This window comes from Tenrec ecaudatus, chromosome 18 (assembly GCF_050624435.1).
Source record: "Tenrec ecaudatus isolate mTenEca1 chromosome 18, mTenEca1.hap1, whole genome shotgun sequence".
NCBI classification, from domain to species: domain Eukaryota; kingdom Metazoa; phylum Chordata; class Mammalia; order Afrosoricida; family Tenrecidae; genus Tenrec; species Tenrec ecaudatus.
Genome location: NC_134547.1, coordinates 52,759,316 through 52,784,777, shown reverse-complemented (window position 1 = coordinate 52,784,777; position 25,462 = coordinate 52,759,316). Strand labels below are relative to the sequence as shown.

The 25,462-nt window shown below is 45.0% G+C and overlaps 1 protein-coding gene across 1 annotated transcript in view; it reads left to right on the top strand.

Moving 5' to 3' along the window:
• The first annotated feature begins 216 nt into the window (after positions 1-216).
• The window catches only part of CDH8 (cadherin 8), a 447,886-nt gene continuing 422,640 nt past the window's right edge, over positions 217-25,462 (top strand). The window contains exons 1-2 of the mRNA XM_075536968.1: positions 217-566; positions 15,343-15,790. Coding sequence (XP_075393083.1) covers positions 15,539-15,790 — 252 coding nt within the window. The 5' untranslated portion in view covers positions 217-566; positions 15,343-15,538. The remainder of the gene's footprint in view (positions 567-15,342; positions 15,791-25,462) is intronic.

Sequence of the window (25,462 nt, the reverse complement as noted above, 5' to 3'; positions counted from 1 at the left end):
AAAGTTGTGCGCCCACTTGGTCGCGGAAAGAGAGCCCAGGAGCCAACGTGCGAGAGCGCAGGGGGGAGGGAGGGGGAGGCAGGCCGGGGGGCGGGGTGGGGTGGGGGGGCCTGCTTCCCTGAATTTCCAAATGGTAGACCTGCCTCCGCGCTCTGCCCAATGAGAGCCGGGAGGGGAGGCACCCGGCTCACTTTTCCACATCACTTCACAGTTCCATCGGGTAGGCAGGCGGGTTCGCCCGGCGGAGCGCTCCGACCCCGAAGTGGTGGATGTCTCTGGAATCTCCCGGCCGCCCCGAGAAGCTCGCCGGCCGCCGGGGGGTTCGCGCACCGACCCGAGCGCCCCTCACTTTGCGCGGCGCCCCCCCGCGGAGCCCGGCGGGTCCGCCCCGCGCCTCCGCAGCCCGCCCCGCGGCGCCGGGAGAGGCATGCCCGGCCTCCGGAGGCGCCTGGCCAGCGCGCGGGGACCGGCCGGCGCTCGCCGCCCGCGGGAGCCGACCCCGAGCCCTGCCAGCCTTGTGTGAACCCCGGAGGCTTGACATTCGCGAGAACGGAGACCCCCCAAGAGTAAGTCCTTCCCGCCCCCGACACCCCCCACCTCCTTGGATGCTTCCCCAGGGCTGGAGGCGACGGGAGGGACCGTTTCTTTCAAGAATTCCCACGCCCCTCAGACCCCTTGCGCGCGCCGCCTTCTGCCCCCAGATGGTGAAAGCGGGTCCCCAGTCCCGGCGCGCGTAGAAGCGGCAGGTTCTCTCGCGAGCGCCGGGGCTCCAGGGACGCACCATCAGAGCTGTTCGCCTTGGGGGGGGGGATGTTTTGCCCACCTTCCCTGACCGCAGATCCTGGGGAGTCGCCTGTTCCAATCTGCCCCCCTCCAGTTTGTCTGCGGGTCTCCCTCCTCGCGGCCGCCAGCCGCCTTCGCCGCTGGCCCGGGCGGACAGGCGCCGCCGCAGCCGCGCGTCTCCACTGCGGGGTCCGTGCGGGGAATGGCCAAGCACCGGGTCTGCTGGGGAGGAGGATGCCAGCCCCAGAGGAGAGGTGGCCTGGAGGTGGGGGGCCATCCTGCTGGGTTTGGTCACCCCCCTCCTTAGAGGCGGGGGAGGGCACCCCTCGCGGCGGGGCGGCGGCCCCCAGCTCCACAGCTAGAGCCCCCCGCGCAAGGCTTTCCCACAAGTGGCTGCCCAGCCCGGGAGGCGCGGAGCTCGCTGCCGGCAAACTTGGCAGCGCCTTGCCAAGAGCTCTGGGCGAACCGCCGCCGCTTCCCCTCCGGGCTGACCTCCCTAGGCAGTGGCTGGCTTATTGGAACCCGCTAGATTGCGGTCACTGAGGCTCCCGGACGCGGGGGTTCCGTCCCCTCTCGCCTGGCATCCGCAGAGCCCAGGCTGCGTCTTTGGCCATCTCGCCGCACCCGGGCTGCTAAGCTCAGGGGTGCGGGGTGCGCGCCTTGCAGGACCGAAGGGAAAGCGGTCTCGCGCTCCTGGATCCTTCCTGCGCGTAACAGGTTCAGCGGAGATCCACTCCTGGCTCCTGCTCTCCCTGCCAGCTAAGGCTGCCAGACAGCGCAGAGGTGCCATTTCCAAATCTGGGACCAACAGGTACCCACCATTCCCTCTGCTCGTTCCCTCCCCTAAGCCCAAGCCTCCGCTGACCCAGGCTCCCCCAAACTTCAAAGTCTCATCACCCCTGATCCTTCCCTGTAGGCACTGAGCCGGCGGCAAATCCACGACTAGCCTTTGCCTCCGCGAGCTGAGATGGCAGCTGTTTGCTTGGCTTGCTAAATGTAAGAAATCAAACAACATTAATTGTTTATTGTTGCAAACGCGCCACAATCGCCCTTAATGGAAAATCAGGTTGGCAGCTGCTCACTTCAGGTCTAAACGATAGAGCTTATAACCCAGGGAGCAGGAGGGAGAAAGGTCCTTTCAACTTTGCCATCCTTTCCTGAAGATTCCACAAGAGTTTCCCCCTTTGAAGAGGCACCATCAGGCAACCGCTCAGCGGCGTCCGCCCGGGCTGCTAACCAGATCTGCCCGCTACTCTCCATGGCCCTGGCCGGGATTCGCAGCTCAAGTGGGCGGGTGGTAGGGGTGAGAGGAGGCAGGGAAAGCGAGAAGACTTGTTTGGTTCTTTCCCGACACCCTTGTGAAGGCGCTCAGAGGGGCTGGAGGGTAGTTGGGGCATTCCGAAGCGCTTGCCCTCTTGCACGCTCCTGACAGCCATCCCAGTGGTTACCAACCCTTCGGGGCTGTCACCTCCAGCTTCATTAGAAGAGCTTGTCAACTGGAAAACTATGTGTGTGTGGTGGGGGGGGATTTTATGTAAGAGTTAAGAGTGGGATTTTCCATCCATTCAATCTCCTCTTGCTGCCCCTCACTGAATGCAAAATGAGCTTTGCCTTTCATGCTAACCACCGCTGAAGATTCCCTCTGATTATTGCCGTTCCTCCGGTGCACACAGCTTTACAGAGATTTCATATGTGCGTCTGTGTGTGTGTGTGTGTGTGTGTGTGTGTGTGAGAGAGAGAGAGAGAGAGAGAGAGAGAGAGAGAGAGAGAGAGAGAGAGAGAGAGAGAGAGAGATTCTTCCACTGAAAGGGGCCTGATGTCTTTAAAGGATGTTTTTTGAGGGTGACTGTCCCCCCTATAATCTTCATGTCCAGAGTGTTTTGCCACTGTCCTGTATTCCGTGGATGAATGAATGAAATTCTAGATCTCTCTCTCTCTCTCTCTCTCTTATTCAATAGTGATACTAATCATACTATTCGGTCATTTTGCTTTTTGCAGATTTGAATCCTAGCTGTTTCATGCCCGATCATAGAATTTTAAACCACCTTTGGTATTTTCTGCTCTGGGGGATCAGCAGAGGGTTTCGAGTTGATGAAAAGTCCCTCTAAGCACGAGGAGTGGGTCCTCTGGAGGCCCTACGATATGACTGGTGTCAGTTCATCTTTCTCACACCACCCCCGTGGTTTGAAGGTACCCCTGACTGGCACAAATAGCCAGTAATTTGAAAGGCACTGGATCATGTTCTCTAGAACCTGTGCGGGAATGCTGCTATTCAACCCCCTTCATCGCTCTCCCCGCAACATGGATCCTGTGTACCTCGTTAACATTATTAAAGAGCCTCAGGACTCTCAATGGGTAAACCTCTGCACCCAAGACTCTTGGCTTTCTACTGTCTGGAATTCATTTTTAAAGCTCCTGAAGATGCAGTCATGTAGTAAAAGTACCACAGTCTGTTTTTCTAGTAACCCTCTCCAGAATAGTGGTTCTATTTGCTTGCTGTGTCCATAACAACTTGGACGAGAAGTCCTTCCTCAGAAATAACTTTCTTTTGACTCTTATGTAGAACTGGTTGCTGTCAAGACAGTGTTCTACTAAAGCAACTCTTGAGTTGTTTAGTTCAGAGCGTCCCTTTAAGAAGCCAATAGTAGTAGCATGCTAGATGCAAAGGAAAAGAGAGAGAGAGAGAATGCAGTTTGAAAAGTGGTTTGTAAAGGTTGTCACATAAATATACGCAAGATGTAAATAATTCTTATACACTAAAGACTAATGCTCCTTGTGTTCCAGGAGCATCTGAAAATTGGAACAAAGCAAGGGTAGTCCCCCAAAGAGGGAGGGGTTTTCTTAGTGATTCTGTTTCAGAAAATGTCCTTCCGGGCTTTGCTTTCCACCGACCTTCCACTGTTTACTGGTGGGCAAAGCTGCACCACAAACAAGCAGAAGAGTTATAATCTACACTTCCTCAACTGAAGAGAAACCTGCATCCATACTCCCATAAGGAAGTTAATGATTTAAAGAGAAACTGAGCTTATTTCTCCCTTCAAAGTGGCACCTATCATGGCTTGATCAACATTCCAGTTTGAGCAAATTTTCATGGTAAGGCCAAAAGGCAGAGTGAGAGTCAATTTACTTTATCAACCACCCACTTCTGGATCCACAGCAAAGTTTGGCATGTGACAAATCAGAGGGAAAACACACATCCCGTAGTCTTTCAGTGATACAGGGAATTTAAGCCCCCAAGCCGTCTTTTTGAAAATGCTGTGTTCAGTAGACCACTGATATCGGTTTCAATCATTTTCTATGTCTTATAAAATTATACCGTTTAATAGGAGACATGCAGTTTACAGTTGAAATGACAAACTTGGCTCCTTTAGAAAAACTCCTAGCGATGGCATATTACATTTCACTTGTTAACAGGGTGTGTAATTAAATAGCAAGGAAGATTGCAAATTGCTCTGCAGGCTGTGTTGCACATATACTCTCATGCATGCATACACACACACACACACACCCCACTCCTACCCCTTCCTGAAAATGTGCTGCCCTATGTACTGGTTTAAAATTGGACATTTTCATCGTATTCCCTTTCCGTATAATCTGCATTAGATGGTGAGATTGGTCCTCTTGCATTCTCAGACAGGCTTATTGAACAGTTGCCTTACAAACCTAACCTGTTTGTGGGGGCTAGGAGTTCCACCTCTTGTGGAATCTTAGACATGTTTTCTTTATGAAATGGAACACTATTTCCATGAACCAAGACCATCATCTGATTAGTAGGGATTAATTAACCGAAGGGCTATTGGTCCCTTCTGACTTCATTCCTGCACGTTGCGATGAGCAATCTATTTCTGCTGAACCCTTGGTTCTGGCCTCTGGCACCCACTTCAGATGTAACCATGAGGAGAAAATGAGTTGAACCTGGCAACTTCAAAAGGTCAAGAAAGAAAGAAGTTCAAGAGAGATGCCATTTAGCTGCTTCTCCCGAATGTTGACGGTAACTGAATCTTCATTGCCACTTCATGGCATAGCATTGGGGCCAATACTATTTCATTTTTCTATCATCTCCCGAGCTCTTATTTCCTGGGTTTTAAATGTCATGTGCTAGTTGCTATCATAAATATCATCCACCTTCTTGTCTGTGGACTTCATGGTGGTGGTTGTTGGGTGTCCCCCTCCCCTTTCGAAAGCTCTTTCAGTAGTTGGAAACATTGATATAATTATCCGTGTCAGTTTGGAAAGCATCATAAAATAATAACACTTGTAATACTAGTCCCCAAAGATTTTACTTCTCTACCCCACTGCCAAGGTTAATGGCAAATGCTAGAATGAGCCGAGCCCAGAGTCTGTGGCCTGGAAACATTCATTTCATGCAATGACAACAGTGACTGTGCCTCCCCCGACTCCTGGGCTGGGCTAGTTCCAATAAAGGTGAGAGAAGGGATAAAAGCCAGGGCGTTTTCTGATTTGGGATGCCTTACCTCAGTTTTCCCTGCAGAAAGTTCCTGAATTGTTCCACATTTGCTTTTAGCCATAGCCACACTTTTCTGCATAAATCCAATTTACTCCGTTTGCAAAGCACCTTTCCTTCACTGTCATTTTTTTTAACTTATAGGAGAATATTGTTTTAAAGCCTTGGTTCAGCTTTGTAAAATAAGAATACACGCAAAGCTTGACTTGCACCAAGGAATTCTCATAATCTTGTGTGATGCAAAGATATACTTCATAGGAACAATCTGATCGGTGTCTGAAAGGGTTGTGTGTGTCACTCAAAGAGAACCTTAGCCTTACTAGACACTGCTAAAAATGATGAAGAATGAATTTTGTCCTCCGTTTCTCCCTCTTCCCTTCTTACTTCTTGCCCTTTTTAATGGATCATTCAGATTAACCACTTGTGTATTGCAAGTCTGGGTTAGAAGACACTGCATTGATTCTATTCAAGAGAGTACCTACTCACGTACACCGCCAAGAAAATAATTCTTTATGCCATGATAAAGTGTTTCGGTTAGTGTATCTATTGATATTTTAAGCACGTTGATTATATTACAAAGGGATATTAAGTCGAATAAGTTTAATCATTTGTAGAGTCTTGCTAAAGAAAAATGTGATAGTAGTCTGTGCATGTTCTTATAGGAGCACATGTATGTTTTATTAGAAGTGAAGAACAACATTTCTCATGTGTTTATTTCCCAGATAGATTAGTGCATAAAACTTGGATTCCTAATGTGACAAAAATAGCATAAAATTAGTAGCATTGTAGGGGGAAGGAAGCCAATATTACAAGGGAATGCTTATCGGTCTCGTGTGTGCAAACTCATCTTCAGAGACCCCTTAGCATGCCAAATTTGATATAAAAAATTACCAGGACACATCCCATTCTTCATTACTCTGTCGGTACTTGAACTTGACAAACAGAATAGTACTTTTCTATGTCCAAGTATTTTCATCTTCAAAATGGAGATTCTCAGAAATGTTTTCAAAAATAATGTTACCTAGTTTAATATCTAAATAGTTCTGCAAGTTTTTTAAAAGTGTTACATTGTAGTTGCAAGACAATATAGTTTATTAGTCGTGTAAGCAATCTCCCTAATATTTGTGCACCCTATGTCTAAGGGATATCTCATTATTTTAGTCAAAGGATCACCCATTATCTATCTGACTGACTACCCATCTACTACTCACCTGGGTCCGTAGATCACGTAGCCAGTGTTGGTGGGTGGCTTTTAAGCTATAAAGTCTTTGAAACATGAAAGAATGACAGTGAGGTGCACTTGTCAGGGTGGTTACGAGACAGTATAATCTAATTGGCAGGATCTTGACTGATTATACTGAGAGTCTTGGCTGCGGTTCAATTTCAGTATCACTGACTCTGTAGCCTGGTTATGCGATTCAACTGATTTTAACCATTTCCCCATTTCTTAAGAGAGTGTAGGAAACTTCTAATCTCTCTCTGTCATCAGTAGCACTGAATTTCCTTGAGATGAATATAAAAAGGATATCGACTCTATTTTTGAAAGAAGACGCTAGTGGAATTCAATCAGTAATTACCACGGTCTTCTCCGAGGTCTCGTCTCAGTAGTGCTGAGAGGTTGGATGGACCTCATCTCGCAATTCCCACATACTTGGTTCACCCTCACTTGAATGTCAATGACTGAAAGGCAATGGAACTTCTCCTGGGGAAGCACAGTACCAAGGTCTGCTTTCAGTGAGTTATTCTCATTTTAGCTAAACTACACCGTCTCGGGGAGGAGGAGCAGCATTTTCACTACTCATGGTGGCAAAGGACATCTCCTTTGTGGGGGGAAAAAAAAAGAGGCACAGATGGCAGAGGATGAGAACAAAAATATGGCCCTACAGAGGCCAAATCAAATTATGCTAAGTTATTAATTAAAATGTTGAAAGTTGTTACCTAAGGCTGGAGAATGTTACTCATAAAATTCTGTTTCACTGAGACCCATCATGGCTCATGCCGTCATTTTTAAATCAAGTACTAGTCAAGGTTATTTTATTGATTACCTGCCTCTATATTTTACCATTTAAATTTCTCCCCATTGATAACACACATCAAGAAATTGAAATAATATTTTTAACCAATCAGTGCTTTCTTTGGCAAAGACACATGCTAAATAAATAGGCATTATTATTGTGACATCGACAAAAGCTTTTCTATATAACTTATTTAATTTTTTCTGTAGTCTTTCAAGTTAACTTAAAACCTATGATGGTAATTCCAGCTCATAGTCACCTTAAAGAATAGAGCAGACTTTTCTCATGCTTAGTTTCCAAAGATCCCTGATGACACTGTGGGCTAAGAATTGGGCAGCAAACCACAAGTTTAAATCTACCAGCCATCCCATGGAAGCAAGATGAAGCTCTCTGCTCCCATAACGATGAAATCTCATAAACCCTTGGGAGCAATGCTACTCTGCCCTATTGAGGGTCTATGAATCAAAATAGTGGGTTTTCTTTTATTTTGGAGTCTTTTTTGAAAGTTGACTGCCATATCTTTCTTCTGCTCCATCAAGGTAGATAGTATTAAACAGAGCTTCCATTTCCTCACTTGCCAGTATGGAGATTCAAAATCTGCCTCCCACCAATTTTAGGAGTGGCTAATCCTTGATCTACACTCTTTTGGTCTGACTCCAAAATCAAGCCTCTTAACCACTAACCCATGGAACTGCTCACAATCCTGCAATGCTCAAGATTGGTAAACTTTAGCCTGACCCTGATTGGTTGTTTTGATTTAGGAAGCCGACCCAAATTGCTTTCACCCCTGGCATCTTTGCCTATTGAATACTGAACCTGAGTCTTACAGACTGCCAAGCAGGTGGCTTTTTAATAGAGAAGTGGGGTGGTGTGCAGGGGAGAGAGAGAGTTAGATTAGACTTAGGAAACAACTTCCTCAGTCCTAGTGATAAGAGAGATTAATTTTCTTTTGTTAATGATTTTTTTCTTGTGAAATAGGTGGGAGGATTTATATTTTAGACCATCAACTCTGCATTCAACAGTTTAAACCATTCGCCAACCCCAACTCCATATTGTATCCTTCGTCCCTTCCCGATTTCTCTTTTCCTACCTGGGGCCACCCATCCTCCCCTCTCTCACCCAAATCAATCTCTGCCAACCTTCTCATCTATTACATCATTCTTCCATGTTGCCCTCCCTCCCTCCCTTGGGAACCTCAGAATCTGTTCCCTTTGGTGTGCCAGTCTTTGTCTTGATTCTTATCCTTATAAGTGTGGTCTTATCCTATATTTGTTCTAGATTTATTTTCAATCTATTCAATACTTAACCTCACTTATGATTCAAAGACGTTTTAGAAATGATAGTCTTACTCTGTACAATCTTGAAAGACACCACCAACAACACAAAAACTACCAAGGCAATTCCAACTGATAGTGACCCTAGAAAACACAGTAGAATCATTCCATAGTTTCCAAGGCTGTGAATTTTTACAGCAGCCGATTGCCTTAAACTTTGTCTGGCAGAGCACCTGGTGGGTTTGAACTGCTGATCCCTCGAAGTTAGTAGTCCAACATTTAACCCATTGTGGCACCAGGTCTCCTTGCATTAGAGAACTAGTCTCTTTTTCATCTTTCTGGTTTTGTTGCTGGCTTGATCCCTTTCTGAAATTTCTGTAAACAAGCAAACATAAAGCCAAATCCACTTTCATGAAGTTGATTGACTCACAGTGACCCCGTAATGGGTTTCCGAGGCTGTGAGTCGTTACAAGGGCAGACGGCCTCATCTTTCTCTTGCAGAGCCAGCTGGTGGCCTTGAACCACTGAACTTGAGGTTACTAAGATGTGAATAATGAGTGTCTGATTCCAAATTGAGTAAAGATGAGAAGGTTTTCTTTTCTTTGTCTGGATATCCAGCTATTTTAATGAAAACCAAAGCTTCGGTACAAAGAAAATGACAGAGAGAGAGAGAGAGAGAGAGAGAGAGAGCACTCGAGAGAAGAATACCAAAAACATAGCAATGGATCCTCAAAGTATTATCTTGGGTGTCAAAACAAGCAAATGGTATGCTTTCAGACAGATTGACATCTGGATACATATTCGATCTGATGTCATGACGCCAAAGAAAGTTGAATGACCAAATGTGTTATGACTGAGGGGAGAAACACACACACATGCGCGCGCACACACACACACACACACATTTTCTTTATACAAATCATTTCAGATTCTTATACTACCAAGAGGTTCTGCTCAGGGAATTTACAGGGATTTAGGAAAGGAGATATTCTTGCATTATTTTCTTTTGGGGCACTTGCAAATATCACCCCCAATAAAATTCAAAGACCTGTTCTGCCATAGCCGGAAGGTGGGTTGCTGTGAATCACACGGGGCCACAAGCGGAATCGCATCCCTTGTGTTCAGGAAATACCACTTTGAATTCAATATGCATTTACCTGTTTTGAAGCAGCCTGCTAATGGCTCCAAATTCAAGGTCAGAAACATTTTAATGCAGACTCTCTGCTCCTGTGTGTCATTTTTGCTGCCATGAAATATTGTGGCCACTAAGCCCAGTAGATAATAAAAGCCTAATTTCCTTTCAACCACAATAATCTGTTGGACAGAGTCCTGATATGTTTATAAAGCCCATTTTTATTTAGTTTAGTTTAGTTTTTTATTTGATAACTTCTCCCATCAAAGGGAGGCCCATCCTTTGGAAGCTTCATCCACAGTGTTTACAGAAATCAATGATGCGCTATGTTTTTGCATAATGACTTTAATATATCTGAGACTTGACCAAGTTCACCTTAACAAAGTGTTAGGGTTAGCAGAGTAAGAGGCAGGCTGTAATTAGAACTACCTCTAAAAGGTGAGTATTAAGGAAAAGGGGTGTTACACATCTCTTCCCTAGGAGACGATAGCTATCATAGAAGAGGATTCTAAGTACCTGCTTACACGTCAGAATTCCAGAGAGACTATGCAGTCTCCCCATCTCCCTATCTGGGTGTAAATCAATGTAGCAGCATGATAATACAGTGGATTCCTTGGCCAGACAGACATACTGTGGTTGGGAAATCTAAAAATAAATTGATTTCTTGTTCTTTTTTTTTTTTTAACCAAGCTTTACAGCCTTACTCAATTTCTTCTTTGCATAGAAGTAAGCACTTTGTGCATGCGGCTACTATTCACAGAGTTTATTAATTCTGATAACAGTGACACAGCATCGCATCTCAAGAATTTCTACAAGAGTCTGATCATCAAAGAAGATCACATTAGCTATGCCCACAGCAGAGGTGCAAGCATGCAAACAGCATGGTTGTAAATGTCACCCTGAAATCCCAGTTCTCTTCAAGATCACCTCAAAAGCCATGCCTCCACCACCCCAAGATGCATATGAGCACACAATCTTTTGCTGGGCAATGCTCCCCGGGGAACTGGTTAATGGGATGTGACCAGGGAGAGTGCCTGACAAGAGCACTTGCACGCCACCTCATACATCCACACACCTCAATGCTGGATTTCCCCAAATCCAGGTGTGTGCATCCTCCTGTGTGCACCATGTGGGACATCATCCATGACCTTGGAATCAAGTGGCAGGGGAAAGTGACTCTCACAACAGGTCCACAAAAGCATCAGGCTTTCTCTAAGAGAAGGTCTTAACGTGCTGCCCTCCAATCAGTAGCATCAACACCACAGGAGAGGGTGTTAGAAAGACATACTCTCTACTCTCTGGATTTCGATTTTTCAAAGATTTCCAGGTCATGGGTTTGCATATTATTTCAGTAGCACCCTGCCAATGGGTGTTGGGAACAGGCTCTTCCAGATACCAGAGCCAGCTTGGTAAATGCATGGAAATGTTCTGAAACAGTTGACAGTCAAATCTTTCTTCTCCCATTGAGGTTTACAGTCTCGGGAACCCACAGGGGCAGTTCTGCTCTGTCCAAGGGGCTCACAATGAGTCTGAATTGGCTAGATGGCAGTGAGTTTGAGTGAGTTGACAGTCTAGCTGGTAATTTCAGATCATCCAAGAGAGAGATGTATGTCAGGGAAATCAGAATTCACTACATGCCGAGAATGGATTTCTTTTTTTCTTCCTCCTGAAGAACCACTTGCTAAATGTTCACCGGCTTGTCTACTTTTTCAGCAGAGTGGGACGTCTTCAGGTGAAGATAAAATCTTAGAATACCAATCACTTAGGAGGAACCTTGGTGATGTAGTGTGTAGATTACATACCCCAAGGTCAACAGTTCTAAACCACCAGATACTCTGCCAGAAAAAGATGAAGCTTTCTACTCTTAAAGGAGATACAGTCTAAGAAATGCTCTGGGGAAGTTCTACTCTGTTTTATCGGTTCATTAAGCATCAGAATTGATTCAAAGGTAGTGAAGTTGATGTTTGGAACTTCTGCATTGCCATTTAAGAATTATCTTCTATTCACTACAAATGGCACCAGCTTACCCCTTGTTTCATACACTTAGCACATATAAGACAATTCACAGTGTGATGGGTGATACAAGAATCTGGCAACTATTGAGAAGCAGTATGTGAGAATTCAGAGTCTAGCACCAATCTGGGGATGTGGTGGGAATAACCGGACTGATAAAGCGTTTTTACTGCATTGGGCTTAGTTTTCCCGAGCTTTGTATGGACTCCAGGGCATTAGGGAAGTCCTTTCATCTTTCCAAAGGAAAAAAAATAAAAGTCAATAAGTAAAATACGTAGTTAGGTTGGAATCATCCCTGTCTCCATACTTTTCCCCTGAGACAGTGGACATTGCAGTGGCACAAGGTTTGGGCAAATCCAACATGCCCTCTGTTCACATGGAATATTCAGAGAAGAGGGGACCCTCTAGCACATGATTAGGATGAGTGTAGCGGGAAAGGATGGCTATGGAACGACCTTAGCCTGGGTGATCTCATCACTAATAGTTTGAATATGACCATAGATACCGCTTGATTCAGAGATCTTGGATTAGCTAGTCATTTTGTTCTGGTCTTTCTGAAAGCCCGGTTACATCCACCGATCCCATAATTGGCTAATTCCGTCTCAACATTTCAATGATGAGTTCCTCCTTCAAGCAGCTTTCTTGCCACAGAATAACCACCAACAAAACAGACGTCAGAATACACTTGCGCAGTAGGTGGTGCAGTTTTAAAAGAACAATACAGGCTAGCTTTCTCAGCGTGTTTTACCAAGCTTGTTTCCTTCGCTCCTCAAAATAAAACTATTTCATATGATCGTTGCTATTGTTATTATTAAGTTATATATGTATACAGTTATATATACAGCTGTCAAGGGGGAAACCTGGAGACCACGGAGCAACATTTGTTTAAATCTCCACAGGCTGACACCAGAAATTATTCACACAACCGCCTTGCTCTTCTGCCTCTGTGGAACTGAGGCTGACAAGGAGGTGCCACACAGATAGTTATTGAGCATTCTGGCTTGGGTTCTCATGAAGCCAGGTTTATCTTGAGAGAATAAGGGCCCTTTCCCTGAGGAGGGTTTAGCTTGAAGTTCATGGTTACCTCCTCAGCCGTCACCTGCAGCCTCCCACTTGCCACCTCGGGCTGTATTTCTGAGCTCCTTCTGGATACCACCTGATGCACATTCCCACCGCAGAAGTCAAGAGCTTTCCTTTTAGTCCATTTATCTGCTTGTCTTTGTTACCAGACTTTGAGGTCACTAATCTCATTGTCAGGCTCAGGGGTTGAGGAGCACAGTATCTACACTTGATGGAGAGCTTTCCCCGGGCTCACTGTTTTCTGTGCATCTGGTTTCTGAAACAACCTACTGTCCTGTGATGCTACTATTTCCAAGTTCAGAGAACTCGAGTCTCTGGTCCATCGTTACAGAAATGACTAGTGGGGTGTGCTGGGGTTCCAGTGTAGACAAACTCTCCCGCTGTCATCAAGTCGATTAGGATGCACACTGATCCTCTATATAGATCCTCTGTATAGATCCTATGTAGAGGTGCTGAGGCTGTACGTTTTTACAGGAGCAGATAGCTTCAATTTTCTCCTGCGGAGTAGCCGGTGGGTTAGAACCACTGACCTTGAGTGATGCTTAGCTCAGCTTTACTCTGTCACTCCCCTATCTGGGAGGCAGGATGGCATAGTGTGTTGTCGCCGAACTCTCAGTATTGCTTATCTAAATGGATTGGCAAATCAGAAAGACCCAGTTGTTTCCAGGTTTTATTTTAGGGTGTTTGGATTTTCATTTGGGAACCACCATGGTTGGACCTCACACTGGAGATGAGAGAGCTCTTATCCTAGCGGGGGGTCTGTTTTTCAGGAAAACTCCGTTTCCTCCCTGTGTTGCAATTGTCAAAAAAACAAAAGGCGAGGGGATCTTTTCCTGACTGTTTTCTTGGACTTGGCCCCTGTTGAAAGCTATTCTTTTTTTTTCTTTCTCCAAACTTGCTGAGTCTCCTTTGCAGGCAGAATTTTTTGGAGTGAAGCGTCGCTTTCAGGTGCAAAGTTCTAGTCACCAAGCTCTGAGCTCAGACAAAGAGTGACAGCTGGCCCAGGCCACCGGCCATCTCCTTAGATCAGACACTGCCAGCATCTGAGGTCTGGCCCTTTCAGCTGACTTCATGGAGGCCACTCCGCAGCTCAGCCCACGTTAATGACTTTCTTGCTTTCCCATTCTGAGCCAGAATGGAACCGAGGACCTACAGGTGAAAGGCTCCCCTAATCCATTATGAATTCCCTCAGCCAAACTGTTCCCAGTGGTGTCCTGAGGAATTACTTTCCCATTTAATTCAGCGAGGCTTCTCTCTGGGAGCTGCAGGGAACATGATTTCTTTAAAAATAATTTTTTTGAGAGGGAAGAAACGCGTTTCGCGACGCTGAAGGTAAGCAAAAAATGTATTTGACACCTCAGGTAATGGGGATTTTCCTTTTTCTTTCTTTCATTTTGGTCCTCCTGTTCTGACTCTCCCCGATTGAAAACTGTAGTTTTTCCATATTTCATTCCCAAAGGAGCTTTTCATAATTTAAATCTCCTGTTCAACTGCACATTTAGAACGGAAGCCCTGCCGCTGTCCTGATGATAGGCACATGCCTGACATGACAGCGTTCCTCTCTGGGAGCATGCTGGCTGTGTTCGCCAACTATTAGCATCCAGGCTGAGAATTGCATTCCGTGTCTCGGACCAAACCAGTCTTTGCAATGACTGTGGCAGCCGAGACGGTGGAAATTAGGGGATTTCTCCTATGCAGTGTTCTTATTTCCCTTTAAAGACTAGATCCCTCTTCTCTCATGCAGTTCCACATAAACGGAAGAGAACTTTCTTTAAACGAATTAACAACAGCCAACGCTTTGCCGTGAGTGGGGCTTCAGTCACCGACCCCTCCAAAATTTCATTGTACACAGGATTGCATTTTCAAAAGCAACTGTACCGAGACTAGAAGCAGAGGGCCAGAAAGAGGGCGAGAGGTAAGGGAAGAATGGAGGATTGCTATTACTCGAAGGAGTCCTTCGGAAGTAACATGCTTGTATATACACAATAAGCATAGGCGGGCTGTCCCTGGCTTGTGAACGAGATGAGTTGCTAAGTGTACCTTTAAGTGGAATTTGCGAGAAAGTAAGTCTGAACAGGTTCATGGGGTTCTCTCCTGAGCCTTACTGATAAGCACAATACAGGCTTGACGCCGTCACTTGCAATGAGTAAGGTGAATGTGAAGAAGAATTTGTCGAGAGAGAAGGTGTGGATGCATACTTTTCAAAAACTCAAGTTCAATGGCATCGAGGAGATCCCCAATCATAGCGACCCTACAGGACAGGATAGAACTGCCCCTGTAAGTTTCCGAGACGGTAACTCTAGGGGAATAGAAAGTCCCATGGCAGAGCCCTTACAAGTGGTCTGAAAGTCAGATCCTTGTGACTCAGGGCGACGAACTGTACTGTGATCTTGATAAAGCGTAAAGAAACAGGCTCCATCCAGGGTCTTGTTTCTCAGACCTACTTTTTGTCTCTCAAGAGTTTGGGCCACGCCTGGGACTGATGACGTAGGTGCTTTGGAAACTCCGTGGCTTTGCTTCACACCTGCTTGAGTGAACCCTTAGCTTTCTCTCTCTTTGTTCTCTTTATTCTTTTTGCAGGAAATTTCAATGACAAGGACAGCCAGTGGATCGCGGTTTTAGAAGAACTACTTAGACGATGTGTTTCCCTGGACTGTAAACGCGTGTCACAGCTGCGATAAGGCCCGGCGCTGCATGATGAATTGGATAGCTGCAGACCGGAGGCAAAAGAAATAATCGTCTCATTTTCGTGGTGATTTGCTTAACTGGTGGGACCATGCCAGAACGGCTAGCGGAAATGCTCTCGGATCTCTGGACGCCATTAATAATATTATGGATCACGCTTCCGCCTTGCATTTACATGGCTCCAGTGAATCAGTCTCAAGTGTTAGTGAGTGGATCCTCTTTGGGGCGAAACAGGCTGAGTGAAGAACAGCGAGTTTTGAACCGCTCCAAAAGAGGCTGGGTTTGGAATCAAATGTTCGTCCTGGAAGAGTTCTCTGGACCGGAACCGATTCTTGTTGGCCGGGTAAGTACCGATTTTAAGAACCCCATTTCAGAGTCTGCTTGTAGCCTTTCGAGCCTGTAACATAGACTCTTCACGGTTGTTGGCAGGTTGAGCTGTAAGTCTTCGAAGCCACGAGGTTGGGTAGATGACCAGTCACTTTGCGGAGGAGTTTGAATGAACCTAAAAGCATAGTCTTGAATGTGGACACATCAGATGTCTGGCAAAAGCTAGTCTCCCTGCTTCGCCCAGCTCACAAAAGAAATCTGAATGCCAAATCTTTTCTCTAGCATTGAGTGTTTGAAGAAGTATAACTCTTTGCTCAGTTTGAATTCCCACCATCACAGTTCTTGGGGGGAGGGGACCATTCTGTTGTTTTTCTTTGATGCCATGAATTTCTAATTGCAGGCCTATTTGTTTGTTTAAATCATTCATTTAGAGTGGAGTGAAGACCCTGGTGATGTTGTGGTGACCCATTGGGTTGCTAACTGCAAGGTTAGCTGTTCAAAACTACCAGTGGCCCAAGGGAGAAAGAGAAAGTTTTCTACTCCTATAAAGAAAATAATTACAATTTCAGAAATCCACAGGAGCCGTTCTACCCTGTCCTATAGAATCCCTGTGAGTTAGAATCTACTTGATGGTAGTGTGTTTGGTTTTTAGGGTGGAAGAAGGCAAAGTAGAGTGAAATAGAGTCCAAAAGAGGGCTTTGTACTTTTGTAGAACCTGGACCTCAACACTAATGTGCTCTAGAAGGAGCTGTCGAGATACCATGCAGTCGAATTCCGGATCAAATTTTCCTATAAGAAATAACTGAAAATGAATTAATCCACCAAGTTTTTAACCCTAACCTTGCCTTTTTATATAAACCATTACACAGAAATTTCAAATCAAATAAGTTCAGAGTTAAATGACATAATTTAAATAAGAAACACAACATTTAAAAAGTTCTTAACAGCTACAGTCTGACCCATACCTACAGACTGATGAGGATCTGCATCTGTGGACACAGGTGTGGAGAGGAGGGATGGAGAGAGAGTCTTTGTTTCGAAGGGGAATCCCCTTCCATAAAATCAACTGGTAGCTGCTTTCCAGGAGCTCCCCTGCCTCCCTGCCCCCTTCTTTGCTTGTTTTTTTGTTTCCTACTAGTTTCTGACTGGCTTTCTTTAAAAAAAAAAAAAAATTGTCTAATGTGGTCTGCTGTTGGCGTTCCCTTAACTGTTTTCTAAAAGGGTTTACTAAATTATCATAAACAATATCAATAGCACGGTCAATAAGTTCCTTATCATGATGATTCTTTTCAAAAAACCCTTTCTTAGGACTCATGGGGTTTTTAAAATGTAAAAACAGTAAAAAAAAAACCCTACAAAAATGAAGAAAAATATAGCTAAACGCTTGGAACATTGCTGCAAACGGTTTACACAGAGCTTACTAACTAACTAACGCCAAGTTACCGAAACCCGAGAACTGCTTTTGTTTACAAATGCCGGGTGCATGCTTCAGGTTGGATTCTGATGTTTTGTTCGGGCTCCAATGCAAAATTTTCTAAACATTTTGAGTCAAAATCCCATGATGTCGAGTCCTGATGTGGTCGAATACCGGGTTCTACCGTAGAGTGAGCCAGACTCTGCCGTGAGGGTAATAGAAGACGAACTCGTTCAGCATCAGGTACCATCAGAAGACTAGAAGCAGAATCTTTGGTTGGAGGGTGTGTGGTGAGTGAGATAACCCTAGCAGGTAGGGAGATGACCCCTACGTCTCCATGAGCCACCTCCTTCTGCACAGCACTCTGAGTTCGTGAAGGGCCACGTACCTTTAAGCCTACTTCCAGGCAAGGGTGGTGAGACTTCGTCTGCCACACTTTGGACACATGGTCAGGAGAGATCAGTCCATGGAGAAGGCTAGGAAGCTTGGTTAATTAAAGGGGCAGCGAAGAAGCAGGTCCTCAGAGAGGTGAATTGACGCTCAAATATAACAACGCTTGGTGAGGATGACTCCAGACGGGGCGGTCTTTCGTTAGGTCTTCCCTAGGGTGCTTATGAATCGGAACCAACTCCCCAACACCTAACAACAACAACAGCAACCACATGCACGTTCATTTCTCAAAATGCTTCTCAAACTTCTGTTAATGCTGACACTCAGTGCAATCCTGGCTGGAAACCTGCCACTGGCTAATTTTTTTGGTAAATGATATTCAGAAGTGAATCATGCTTATGTTATTTATTTCCAAGTGTAGCAATTTAAATATATATATTATTAAATATTGACGTTTTGTGGTTAACTCTTTGTGGTTCACTAGGAACTTCTGATTTCATTCTTGCTTCTACACACATTTGTTTGAGAAAGTAATTGAGTGTCTCAGGTGTGAATTTTCCCCTCATTGCCCACAGGCTCCATTCCACCTAGAGAGGCCGAATGAAAAAGTGTCACAGGGAGCCCACTTGTGCCTAGATGTGACCTTGAGATTTATAGAGCTGCCAAGGAACACATGTCAGCAGCAGCACTAGCCAGGATGAGTGCAGTCGTGGCAAGAGACGGTTGTGCAAATAAGACTTATGTAGTGGTTGCTGTACGGACACCTGTGCTTGATGCTATGAGGCAGTGGGATGGGATTGGTGCCATACAGCTGGTCATACCCAGTCACCATAGAAAACCTCATCTCTGTCTTTAATAGAATAATTCACAAGAAGAAACATAAAATGAACTCCACGTATATTGATTGAGCTCTTCCTTTGCACTGGACACTTGTTGAGGAGGCAAATGGGGGGAATCAATGAACAAGACAATGCTCTCTTTCCTCAAAGAAGTCACCTTTGGACCAATAATGAAAGTTTCATGAAATGTTAAGAACTAATACATGAAATGTGGAGAATCAAACTCACCTACAGAGTTCTTTTTAGATGAAAGTTTACAAAGCTTACCTTCGGACCCTGCAGTTTACATACACGGAGTTTTGTGACAGGTACAATTACCTCAATGTGCTGACAGTCTTTTCATTAATTTCCTTCTGGGATCCATTCTTCCTTCTTCCCTGCCCCTTCCTACCCTCGGAGTAATGACAAATGCTCTCCTTTTGGTTTTGTTTGGCTACTTGTTCTGAAGAGTAATTCTCCTCACATCCTGTACCCTTCTTATTCGATCCCCCCCCCCAGGTTGTTTGTCACTTTATAGCACTATCTGTCTTCCAGCTAATCCCCCTGAGTGGGTTCAGTTCCAGGTTTTAGGGTATAGAAGGGCCACATTCTCTGCGGTTCCCCGTCTGTATCAACCTTGTATCTGACAGATTTTATTTTTGGATGCTTGATACAAGCTCTGTTAGCAGAAAACCCTGACTTGAGGCTATTTATAGTCATGATGCATCCCATTGACTTTGACTATTCAGATAGTTGGCTGCAGAAATGTTCATTTGCTTGCTTACAGGTTACTGCCTCAGACCTAGCTGAAAGTGTGACTTACAATACAGTTTATAGACCTTAATGTGTTTGAAAACGTGAACACTTCTGAAATCTAACACACATCTAGCCCAGCGAGTTTGGGGTATAGACTCCCTTAGACTACGACTTAGATAGACTAATAAACCAGGCTCAGAGAGCTCATAAATTCTCCACCTGCAATAGGATTCGATGGAAACGTCTCAGGACCAAAATTATAGCCACTATCCCCTATTACACCTCAGTAACTAGAGACGGAGTTCCAAACTGCAATTTGAACCTGATAGTTGCTGAGCATAGAATGCAAGTCTTTAAATTCTGACCTTCTGGCTATTCGGACCTTCCTTAACAAGCCCTGAGGCAAGTCATTTTTGTACTGTGTGAAATTCTGGAAATGCATACATACATACTAAGATGGGTCCCTTTCCCCGTTTCCTTTATTTCACTCTTTATGGAGGTACTCATTCTTACTCTGTCTGTAAATAAATCAAGCATGCTGCATACGACTTGCCCAGGAGGACTTCCATGTTTATTGCAATAAATTAATCAATTAGAGACAGGCTTGCTTAGGACCCATAGAGTTCGATGATTAATCTCACCACCATTCCTTAAAGAAGTAATACAGGTAGAAGCAAGCGGCCATGCATTCGGCCTCCTTTCCTGACTTGGCACTTTTGAGAGTCTTGAGTTTCCCTATCTGACAGTAACATCACGCATGAACGCCATGGTTTGGGACAGCCGCTCTATAAACTCACTGCCATCAAGTTGGTTCTGACTACAGGCTAGGGTAGGATTGCCCCTGTGGGTTTTCAACATTGTAACTCTTTATGGAAGTAGAATATTTCCTCTTTCTCCCATGGAGCGGCTGGTGGTTTTGAACTACCGATCTTGCTGGTAGCAGCCTAACATGGAACCCACAGCAGAGGAGACATGGTAGCATAGTAGATTGTGCATTGGGTTGCTAACTCAATGGTTGGCAGTTCAAAACCGCCAGCTGCCGAATGGAGGGAAGTTGCAGCTTTCAACTCCTGTACAGTTGTACTGTCTTAGAAACTCACAGGGACAGTTGATGCAATGACAGTGAATTTGGAGTGGCGAGCTTTATAGATTTGTTTTTGTCCTGTGCCCTGTTGCTCATGGGCACAGAGAAGAACTGCCCCGTAGGGCTTGAGATGCAGCTTGCCCGGCCTCCTATCACTATCTGAGATGCCCCTGGGTGGGTCCAAATGGCCAACTCTCAGCTGGTGGTCTAGCACTTACCTGCACTGCACACACGTCCTTTCTTACTCTTTACCTCGGTCCATTTCCCAAAAAACAACAGCCTCCACAGGTCAATGAGTGGAAGGGATTTTTGCTAAACATTCCTGGTTGTACATATGGTCTCCTAAGAAAATTGCTCCTGAATTGTTATAGCGAAGCACTTGAGGATCTTAGGTTATAGCTAAAGCAACAAGAAATTTCCGACAGACTGCTTCTGCTTGTTAGTCGGGCTGAGTGCGGGAATGCTCCGTGCCTCAGTGCCCACCAGTGCTTGGCATTGCTTTATCTCTGTGCACACTCTTCCACAGCCAGCCCTTTAAATGACTCCACTGCCAAGCTTCTCTGCAGGCACCCGCCGAGAAGTATCAGCTCCTGCAATGGCCTACTTGCTCTTTAAAGGGCTCCATGGTGGCATGTCACCCTAGTGGGGCCTCTCGCCGGGCAGGCAGGAGTTCAAGCACCAGGGCCTGGCTCCTCAGAGTTTCCAGAACCTCCTGGCTTCGTTCGCCCTTTGTGATGGCTGCATCGTTCTGCAGCAGATGCAGAGGGAAGAGTGTACAGGGGGTCGCCAGTGACTTGAATCTTGTGTTTCCACTTTCTGCCTGGGTGACAATGAAAAAATTATAAAACCTCACGAATAGTTTTTCCAAATAAGATACATTTAGTATCTTATCATTTTTTAAAATCCTTACCATCATCGATTTGATGCTGATTCATGGGTGACCCTATTGAGCACAGTTGAACTGGCCCTGTGTGTTTCTGAGGCTGTAAATCTTTACAGGAGTTGGAAGCTTCAATTCTCCCTGGGGGAGTGTCTGGTGGTTGGAACTGCTGACCTCACGGTTAGCAATTCAATGCATAATTCACTACACCACCAGGAGGAGAGATTGCAGGTACGATGGATGCATAATACCTGGTACACGGTATTCTGTGGTCATGATTAGATTCTGAATTGTGTGTGTGTGTGTGTGTGTGTCGATGTTTATAGTTGGAATGGTGGACAAACTAAAAAATACAACACTAGCTAAAACAACACAACACTGAGTGAACTCAATCATCTGACACCCCAAGAAAGGTTCCTTCATCGGTCCTATTTGGTTAAGGTGAAGAGAGTGTTGCTGTTATAGTGTGAAGGGTGACGGACGAGGTAGTTTCCACTGGTGGGATGGAAAGCTAGGTGTGGCAGCGGGAAGAAGGCCTAATACTAACTGTACAGGTAGAGCAAGGCGTCTAAGGGTTCCCTTGTTCAGAACCAACATCAGCCTGTAGAGTTCTTTCTGAACTAGAATGAAGCTAAAAGTCACATCCCTGGAGAGGCCTTCCTTGTTTCTAACTGCCCAAATCACAACTGCCCCTCCTCTATATTCCATACCCTTTATGTGTGCTTTATACTTGTCATCTTGCTGATAATCATTCTATAATGTGCCCTAGACTTTCTGTGGCTTGTCTGTGGCTTGCCTCCCACTGGAATGCAAGTTGCATAAAGAAAAAGCATTTGGTTTCCTTTGTTCTTTATTCTGTGTCCTCCAAACCTCGAACATTACCTGAATATAGGAAGTACTCCGATGAATAGTTTGCATGACTAGATTAGGGGCCATTCACTTAAATAAGAAAGCCATTTACACAGAGAGTATAGACTCAATAGGATTTACTACTAATATTGTTTCTCAATAATGGGACCAATACATTGCTTTGGTGTTCTCTCCTTCTTACTGGTGTTGTAGAGGCAAGTTTCCAATACCTGTTCTGTGTACTGATTTTGCATGGGCTACTTTGAGGTAGTGACAGTGGGGAAGGTGGCTTGTTAAAGCCATTGCCCTTGGAGGAAGCTGCCAGGTATATATTAATAAAAGCTCCCTCCTTACAGTGGTGTGAAGCAACACAGGACAGTGAGTTCAGCAGCTTCTAGTCCATTACTTGTGGCATATAAATCTGCTTTCTAAATTAACAATGGCAAGCTGAACACACCCCGTTTTTGCTTCTAGCCCTCTAGTGGGACAAAATAGAGACAGGCCTTTTTATAAACACCTAAGAAATAAACAAATGCACACAGCTTGCTGTTGAGTTGATTGGACTCATGTGGACCCCAAGTGTTACAGGATAGATTCACTCCCCTGGGTATTCTTGGCTGGAGATCCTGATGAGAGCACATAGCCAGGCCTTTCTTGCATGGTGCCTCTGGGTAGAATTGAACCATCCTGACCATTACTATTCGAATGCAAATGGTTTATGCCTCACTCAGTGGCCTTTGTAACCATAGGCCTGTGAACAATTTGATTCTCAATAGTAGCAATGATGCGCTCTCAATAGTGACAGGCTACATTATAACTTAGGAGACCCTTAAACCAAATATATCATTTGTCTAGCTCTTAAAGGCAGAGAAAGACACATGTGATCATTTTGTGATAGGTTCAATAAATCTTGCAACTGTAAGCCTTGAACAATGCCTGTGAATGTGTTAAGGTAGACACTTGATGTCATCGCAAGAGCTATTCCTCTGGACCCAGGGAGGTGACTTAGTGAGTCTTCACATGTAGGAAGCATCTGGCTGATCCAGGTGTTTACTGATGGATGACTAATTCCTGGTGCCCCTGTGTCTCTGCAGACAAAAGCATTGCAAAACGACTGTTTGTGACTTTGCTGCTAAAAGCATTGAGGGATAACTCAGCTATTTACGATCTCTTTGAGACTCTCTTGAATCCTGCATATCCGTGTGATTGTCCTTGAACCTAGTGCTTTTGTTATTCTAAAGTTAAGAAACTGTGACTAGTTAAGTAACATTTGCATAGATAAGAGTTTAGGAATGTTTAAGTTCTTTGATGTTTGTTTTTTGTGACCAATTCCCTTGCGTAAGAAAAATATAAAATCCAAGCTTCAAATATACTTGGGACTTCAGTCCATCAGATCGGAGTCCTCCCGATCCCATACTTTGTATATATCTCTTTCTTTTCCTTCCATCCGCACGCCTCATTTCGGACCCAGCTTGATGCGGGATAGCTGCTCTGATCCCCGCATTCACACACATTTATTGAGAACTTATTTTCGTTAGGCCAATGGGTTCTCAGCTCTGAGCAAACACAGATTCATGCTTTCTGTGGTGGAGTGTAAGGGTAACAAACCAAGCAAGCAACCAGCGAAACAAAAATTCCACTGTCATTGAGTTCACTCCAGCTGAGAGCAACAGAGCAGAACTTCCCCCGTGGATCCCGGGGAATGTAAATCCTATGAGAGTAAGCTCTTCGTTCTGTTGTGGAGTCATCATTGATTGGGAACTGCTGACCTTGTGGCTAGCCGCCCAATTTATTGTGCCACCAGAGGGAGACAAAGGGGTGCGTTGGTACGTTGGTAAGCTCTCGGCTGCTATAGAACAAGGTTGGCAGTTTGAACCCATCAGCTGCTCTGTGGCGGGAAGACCTAGCAATCTGCTCCCCTATGCAGATGCCAGCATAGAAACCCCTATGGAGTCGTTCTCTCTGTCTAAAAAAGTGTCTCCCTAACTCAGAATTGACTCAACAGCACACGACAAGAACAACATTGAAAAGCAATCATATACACAAAGGCCATCGTAAATTGAGACAATTGTTCTGAAGGTTAAGAAAGATAGTTCTTTGGACACCCATAGAGAGGCAGCCGATCTGTTCTGTGAGATGGTGGGAGCTTCCCTGAAACACTAGCCAGTGAGCTGAGAAGCATTAGTCAGGCTGCAGGGCAGAAAAAGGAGCCTGATGGGGGAACTCGCGCATACAACTGTGTTTCAGGAGCAGAGCGGGGCAGCTGGAAGACAGAGAACAGGGTTGGAATTTTTGAGTCCAGGTGGAGAGATTGACATGCATCTCTTGGAGAACTTGCTTCTTTCTATTTCAAATTTGCAGCAAAGGAGCTGAGAGAGAAAATCTCTGCGTTTTAGTTTCCTCAATTGAAAAGGAATGATGCATTTAGAATGATGCACTTCAGATATATATTCCTAGGTAAAGGGAAATGAAATGAATGTTTTATACACACACACACACACACACCCATATCTAGATACATCTCTGCCTTTATGTACAAACAAATGTTTGTGCGTGCTTGTGTATACCCAAAAAGGGAAAAGCAACCCAGTTGTTGAGTTGACTCAAGTCATGTTGACTTGGTGTGTGTCAGAGTAGAACTGTGCTGCAAAGAGTTCCCCATGGCTGTGGTATTTTAGAAGTAGATCGTCTCTGGGTGGGTGTGAAATACCCACCTTTCAGTTAGCAGCTGAATGCCTAATTCTTTGTACCGCCCAAGGTGTCTATGTAGCTGAAAGACCTACCAATCCGTCTACCAATCCATGTATGCCTCCACCCATCTATTCACGTGTGTTAGCCTATCCAACCTATCTGTGTGTGTATATATGTATGTGTGTATGTATGCATGTTTCTATCTATCTATCTATCTATCTATCTATCTATCTATCTATCTATCTATCTATCTATCTATCTGTCATCTATCTCTCTGTCTGCTATGGATTCTCAGCCGAGTGCTGTCTTAGCCCTTGTCCTTTGGTTTTGTGGCTTTCGTTCCTCTCACGGCTTTATTCCAGGATGGGCGCCAGGATCCGTCGCTGCTGCGGTGGTCTGCCATTCTAAATCCGCTCTTACATAACCGCCTCTGCTCCTTTTCTTCCCTGCTCCCTCCGTACCTGGGCTTCTAGGCAGTTCCTTATTTGGAGAGAACTCTCTTGCTGGTGATGCCACGTCTATTTATAATTCTCTCCCTCCAAGGCACTGACTCATTTTCTCTCTTTAAATTTGACCTTCTAACCTTCCCTCTTCCCTGTAACTTGGAAATCGCTTGGGTGGTGCTTAGTATGAAGGACACGAGATGCCAAATAATTACGTTCTATCACAGTTTACGGTGTCAGCGGCCGGTGAGAAAATTACACTTGACATGCCATTATTTTTGCTGGCCGTTTGCATGTTAAGAGCACCGGGCCACGCAGTTAGCTACAGCCAAATTGTATCTTCAGCCTTGTGAGAACAATTGA